Here is a 6,602-nt window from a genome sequence, read left to right as displayed (position 1 = left end):
CCAATTGACCCTCGTATAAAGCATGATTATCAAGGCACGAAATATCTTACCGTACATACAGAGTATAGGACGAAAGATTAGACATACCCAATAAAAAATTTATTTTATTATATTATATTGTATTTTTAAAACAACTTATATATTGTCCTCACATTTTGATCATTGTATAGTTTTTTTATAATTGTGCAATGTTCGATTATAAATTATCCTCACATTTGATAATTTGTATAGACTTTTTTTTTATAATTGTGTAATATTTTTTAGTCAATTAAGATATTCATTTTTCTTTTCCTTCTAATTCATGATCTAAAAATATGCTTGACTAAAATGACTTAACCTATATTAGCCTAAAATGATCTAATACATGTTGACCTCAAAAAAGTTTAAATTTAGTAAATAAAAACACCATAGTAAATAAGATATTTCATAGATACAAATATCATACGTAGATGCATCTCCGAATCAGTTTTTGTTCAAAATAGGATGACTTTCAAAAATTATGAAGGGTGATTTGATTTTAGATGCTCACTTAAAGGGCATTTTAGAGTTTCTATAAGTGTAGAGCACGCCCATAAGAGTGGAAAGAGCATTTCTCCTTTCAAACTTCAACATGTTATAAGTCGATCATCATTTTCTTTTGAAGACTACACAACTTAAACAAGAAACATTACATATTTGGATTCTACATAGGCAAACAGAGGTTTTCGTACATGAGAAATATGTACCTTGATCAGAGACTTTCGAGACATCAAATTACTCGCAAATTGTAAATATTAAATATACAATAGCAAATGCTAAACATATTCAAAAAGATTGCCCGCCACAACTTCAACACAACTAATAAGATCAATAAATAAACATATTGCACTCAATCCTCGTTGGCCTTTCATGCATAGTGTTTTCATCAGTACCTCGAACGGTTTCTTACCCTGAAATGTCAACTTTCTGAATCAGTAAATCACAATTTAGATGATGAAGAACAATCTTGGATTGCACAGGAAATGAAAGACAAAAAATTTACCTGGGAGAACGAGAATAAGGAGAGCGCGATCGAGTAGGGGAATGAATGCGAGAAGGGGACCGAGAACGGGTGCGAGAAGGGGACCGAGAATGGGTACGGGAAGGGGATCTTGAATGAGAGCGAGAACTAGAGTGATATCTTCTGGAACCCCTGCTTCGACTTGGACTTCTACTACTACGCCTGTATCTTCTGCAGTTAACCATAATATTAATTAACCAGAGGGAAAAACAAAGCCCACCATTCTTCAGTGTTGAGAAGTCCCTAACACTTTGAGGGTTAAGGTGCTCTTCTAAAGTTGCACAAATTACAAATCCTCGAGTATACAAGGTGTAATAAATACCTTGGAGGGGAACGACTGTAACTTCTGCTGCGGCTGTGGCGTCTATACCTACTCAATCGACTAGTTTCCGCAAGTTTTTCCTGCCTCTGTCGCTCCTGCTCTCTTTTCTTAGCTAGTTCTGCAGCAGTATCTTTTTTAACTGCAAAAGAAAAATAATGCTCTACGTCAGAAAATGTTGGAAGTTTATTTGGTTTGCAGTTGAGAAAAATTATTCAATCGGTCATACTTTGTTTGTTTAGTTGCTTGTTCATGATCCTTTTAAGTCTCTCTTGAGGAGTTTCTTTCTTCTCCCCTGGTTGAGGTTTTAAGAGCCCTCCAGAACCACTTGCCTTTAACTTTGCTAGTGCTGAGCCTGAAGATGTGCTGTGGTAAAGAGAATAGCAATAAGCAGACAAATAAAAAGTAAATTAAAAAAATTCAGATATTTAAAAATAACTGAAACAAATATCCTATTGTAAAATCAAAATTCCAAAAGAAAAAACTGAGAAATAAAGAATATAGATTAATTATATGGTATGGTACCAATGACCAAATGGCAGTATTATTAACTGTTTAATGAATATAGAATGGATGTTGATGCAAAATTAAAGGTAAATAGAGCATAGGGTGTTAGACAACTGACACAGAATACTAAGGCCTGCATTTGGAGTGTACTGTGTATATTAGGAAACGTGGTAATACGGAGCAGAGGAATCAACTAGCTATGGACGATTCAGACAAGGGGGTTCATCTAGTAGTAAGGATTTGTTACAATTATTATGTTTATCTTTTAATAGATTAATATCCTGTTCTGTTAGTTTTTTGGCATATTTTATGTGGTTGTTTTCTCTTGCTATCCGGCATTGGCAGAGGAAACCATTTATTGGGAACCTCATCTCTTTTGGGGACTTCTTAGTTTTGTGGAACTAGATAACACTTCATTTGCTGGAGCATAGCTCTGGGGATTGATTTGTTCAGATTTTCTGAATAACTTTAATACACCTTGTACATATATTGAAGATTTCAATGAAATTTTTCCTTAAAAAATGTAGTTCTACTATGGTTCCTAACAGATGGTACCAAAAAAATCATTTTAATAAAAACTCCATTCACATTCACATGGTTGGGTGATGGTATATACCTTACAGATGGCTTCAAGACTTTAGCACCTTTATCAATAGATACACCAGAAGCAGGATCGACATGCAATGCTTCCAGTATGCAACCAGATGATGACCTGCAAGACAGTAGAGGTATCAGATAAAATAATTGTAATATTTCCATGCAGCTACAGGTCTTAATGCAAAATGCAATTCAGGGAACAATGAGCTTCATATAGGAAGCATCATCCATCTTCCTCTTGGCTACCCTGACAATCCTAGATCTATTCTAAACCACACAAAAATTAGCTCAGGCAACAATATGGGTGATATGCTGCGCAGGGAAAAGACTGTCCAATCTATCTTGTCAATAATTAAAGGTCCAGTGCTCCGACCGGTTTAGCGTATCAACTCGAGATGTAGGAGATCGCGGTGGAGAAAGCCCTTCACGCTTAGTTCCATCTGCTTCTCCAGGTCCCCCAAATTCAGTTATGTATTCTATTTTAGGAGTCTTTGGTTTGCTTCGAAGAATATCATCAGAATGACTGCTCCGTGAATAACGCTTTGCATAGGATGGGGAGTAGGACCGTGATCTGGACCTTGACCTGCAAATTGAAAATATCAAAAATACCAAATAAAATTTCCTTCACAAGAATGAGTAAAATGGAAAATGAATGTGATTATGAATTGCTAATGCTATACCTTCTAGAGCGAGAATAAGCTTCATAAGTAGGACTTTGCCTTGATTCCCTGCATGTATAACTTGGGTCAATCATTATGACTAATATGCAAGAATAATCATCTATCTATTTGTAAGTTGGAGCACAATTTCACATATTCTCTGTTCAATCTGAAGCAGAAAAATATAAATATTTTCTACCGGTAGGGGTCATGATGCAGCACACGAGTTCCAGATGTCCGGGTAGCATCTCGCTCTCGCTCCCTCTCAACCTGAGAAGCCTTCCTTCTTTCCTTTCGACTCAGTTTCCTCTATAAAATTTAAAATAAAGACCATTAAAAGAACATCTACACAGTAATCTCTAAATAACAGCAAAATTACTGTTCATTCTATTATTATGAACATTTCCACTTACAATTGCTGGATCACCTTTGATAATCTCCTTTTGCCTTTTTTGTTCCTCCTTGGCTTTCTTATCCATGTAAACAAGCCAACCATACCTTTTGACCCCATACTCTTTGGCAATTATCTCCATTCCTTCATCATTGCTATCATCACTGTTAAACTCATCATCATCCTCGTCATCTTCATCTTCTTCATCATCATCATCTGAAATATGGGATTCCTCTTTGCCATTTGCTTCATAAGAAAACCCAACCTGTGAGTAAGATCCCTTGCTTGGAGCAGGCTGTGACGTATTAGATCTACAAATGTACATGAAAACAAACAAAATAAGTTTATATGTCACAGCACATCACATAAAGCTGCCAACTATAGATCTACAGACCAGATCAAACCAAACAAGAAACAATAAATAAATTCAAAATCAGAAGATAGGATAACAAATTCGCAATTGAAGGACAAATTGGCGAATCACAAAGTCCAAAATTACTAAAAATAGAAATGGAGTTGGACCGAGTTCCCCTAGTTAGAGCTAGACTAAACTTTGTAGAGCTAATTTTGAGCTCATCAAAGCTGGCTTCATTTATCTCATCATCCCTTTGGATTCATATCAAACTTACAACAGATTTACTCATGCAGTATGGTTTGTGACTGCTAATAATTATTGAGCAGATGTGTTAATGTTGGGATGCTCCATGCATATTGGGCATTGAGTGTTACTAATGTGAGGATAATGTTTTGTACACTAAGAAGCCTTGTCATTTAATGATTGCATTTTGAATTTATAAAAAACATAGAACAGCTGTTATTTAGGCATCTCTAGGAAAAGTAACCATAATGTTTTAGACTCACCCCAGTTTAGATAAATAAAAAAAATTCTTAGAGGCATTGACTCAATTTCGAGATCTAGAGTTATATACTCGTAAAATTCTACTAGTTAACTCGAGCGTTCGACAATAATGGAAATAATGACACATAAAATAATCAGTAGTTCTTGGAAGCACAATATTGTTAGCATGTTTTTCTTAACCATCTGATTATTTGCATTTAGAACAAAAAACAGACCCCAAGCCAAACAGTTATTACAATTTTATTTATATATGCCATGCAATGCATATACAGATATAAGGATGGATGCATCAATGATTATGACATGAAAAACTTAGTTAAATATGAATGGAAGGAATCTCCCAACCTGTCTGATGCAAATGGAGCAGTAGCCTTGGCCTCCATTTCTAGATTTACATGTTGCAAAGCATCCTCATCAGTAACTGTTACCATTAAAAACAAAGTTTGTAATTTTAGCTTCGAAATTAATCCCTGGATGTCAGGTTGGCTTCAATTCTAGAACCTTTTGCATTGCTTTATGAGGAAAAACAATTTTGAAAAAAGAGAAGAGATACAAAAAAAAACCACAATAATCAAACTGTTTATGTTATGAGAATCAAACTCGTCGTCAGGAAATAAAAAAGTACCGACATCCTCTACGCCGATGCTTTACTAAATCCCGATAACGCTCAAAATTAACAAACTCTTCTAATTCTTCTTCCTCCTCCGACTTTTCCTGGACACGCCTAAAACTACTATCCCGAATGAAATCAAGCAGAGCACGTCCATCAAATCTGCCAAGCATAAGATCAATAGTCAACTACACATTATTAATCGATTACTCAAATATATACAAAAGAATTTACAGGGACAATAGAAAATACATCACACCTGTCAATCAAAATATCCTGTTTCCCATTCCAAGGTATCCTGAGACAAATGAATAAAAAGGTCAACGGTCAACCTTAAACAACATAGTACTATATGTTTAGCCAAAACGATAATTCAGAGAATATATTTTATGCTTTTACCAATTAAACAAGAAAAAAGAATAGGGTAAGCCTTATAATTACCAGACACGCATGTTGATTAATTCAACCTTACTCTTGACTCTAAATTGTACTAAAATTATGAGTATCGGGATATACAATACATAATCAATTACCATCCACAAAAACCTTATCTATACATTTTGCACAACCCTTCCAACCAATGTGCTTGTTTTTTTGTCCTCTTAAGTTTGAATGAATTGAAGGCTCCATGGAATAACAATATACATGGTCAGATAAAATCAAACCCATCTAACATATATGAACAAACATATATGAACAAAGTATATTCATAAGAAATATGAACCCTCTAAAAGACCATAAATTACACCATCATTCATACCAAAATCTGATATAATAAATTTTGAAACTATGGAAAAAAATCCATAATCCATGTGAAACGCTAGTTTATTAGAACATGTCCGCAGAAGTTGCGGTCCTAATTCTTCATGAACAGACAAAATTAAATTGAAAAAAATGGAAAACAAGAAGAAACTAACAGGCCCTGTTGATCCTCGGTGGCTTGATAAAGTGCGTCATCTCGATAAGCTCGAGCACGAGAACCAACGACCTGAATTGATTGTTGAGGATCTCCACGCCGTTTAGCAAGGTAAATCGCTCGTCTCTGTGCTCGTTTTCGAGCCGCGTCCATCATGTCGTGGACCTTCTTCTCCGACCTTCTCGCCTCGTGCCACATCTTTGTTCTACTTCTTCTTCTTCTTCTTCGCAATCAAAAAGCGATTGAAAAGGAAAACCCTAGTTCTGTTGATTTCCGATTAACAGGATGAATATTGAATTTCCCTGGTAATTGGTTTTGTTTTTCAGCACTCTTCTCCCATCTTCTAACTCTGCGTGGTGATTTCTTTGTTAGACCTTGAATTGTTGCTAAGGCCCAAATAATAATGTTCACTTGGGCTTAAAGTAATCACTTCAGCCCAACAAAAACAATTTCTGGGAATTTTTTATCCAATCCTATAGAGTTAAAAAACAGCCTATGAAAAATTCAAAATGTCTCTCAAACTTCGGAGATGCATCTCTTGGCGCATCTTGTCTTAAGTCAAAATGTTATAACAAATCCGAAGATGTATCTCCGAAATATTTTAAAACACACATCATGCATTCCTCTCTAAAAGGCTTATTTTAAACATATATTGATTCGGATATGCATCTTCGTTTAAGGTTTACGGAGATGCATCTTTGTAAC

The 6,602-nt window shown here is 35.2% G+C and overlaps 1 protein-coding gene across 1 annotated transcript; it reads right to left on the bottom strand.

Moving 5' to 3' along the window:
* Positions 1-653: 653 nt before the first annotated feature.
* On the bottom strand, positions 654-6,287 carry LOC127120384 (uncharacterized). Its single transcript, XM_051050795.1, has 13 exons — positions 5,899-6,287; positions 5,241-5,279; positions 5,001-5,143; positions 4,717-4,792; positions 3,535-3,823; positions 3,321-3,430; positions 3,143-3,190; positions 2,836-3,045; positions 2,482-2,577; positions 1,588-1,724; positions 1,362-1,500; positions 1,022-1,210; positions 654-929 (listed from the first exon to the last, which is right to left on the bottom strand). Exons 1-13 carry the CDS (start codon positions 6,093-6,095, stop codon positions 905-907), a joined length of 1,698 nt encoding a protein of 565 aa, XP_050906752.1. The 5' UTR covers positions 6,096-6,287; the 3' UTR covers positions 654-904.
* Positions 6,288-6,602: the final 315 nt, after the last annotated feature.

Source organism: Lathyrus oleraceus, chromosome 2, assembly GCF_024323335.1.
Source record: "Lathyrus oleraceus cultivar Zhongwan6 chromosome 2, CAAS_Psat_ZW6_1.0, whole genome shotgun sequence".
NCBI classification, from domain to species: domain Eukaryota; kingdom Viridiplantae; phylum Streptophyta; class Magnoliopsida; order Fabales; family Fabaceae; genus Lathyrus; species Lathyrus oleraceus.
Note: the sequence above shows the minus strand (reverse complement) of the source record. Positions and strands in the feature narration are given on the sequence as shown.

Excerpts from the sequence above, each read along its gene's own strand:
- LOC127120384 (XM_051050795.1), bottom strand. The coding sequence starts at position 6,095 with ATGTGGCACGAGGCGAGAAGGTCGGAGAAGAAGGTCCACGACATGATG. Across the intron at positions 1,501-1,587 it reads CAAGCAACTAAACAAACAAA|TTAAAAAAGATACTGCTGCA; the intron begins GTATGACCGATT and ends TTTCTTTTGCAG. Across the intron at positions 1,211-1,361 it reads TACAGTCGTTCCCCTCCAAG|AAGATACAGGCGTAGTAGTA; the intron begins GTATTTATTACA and ends GGTTAACTGCAG.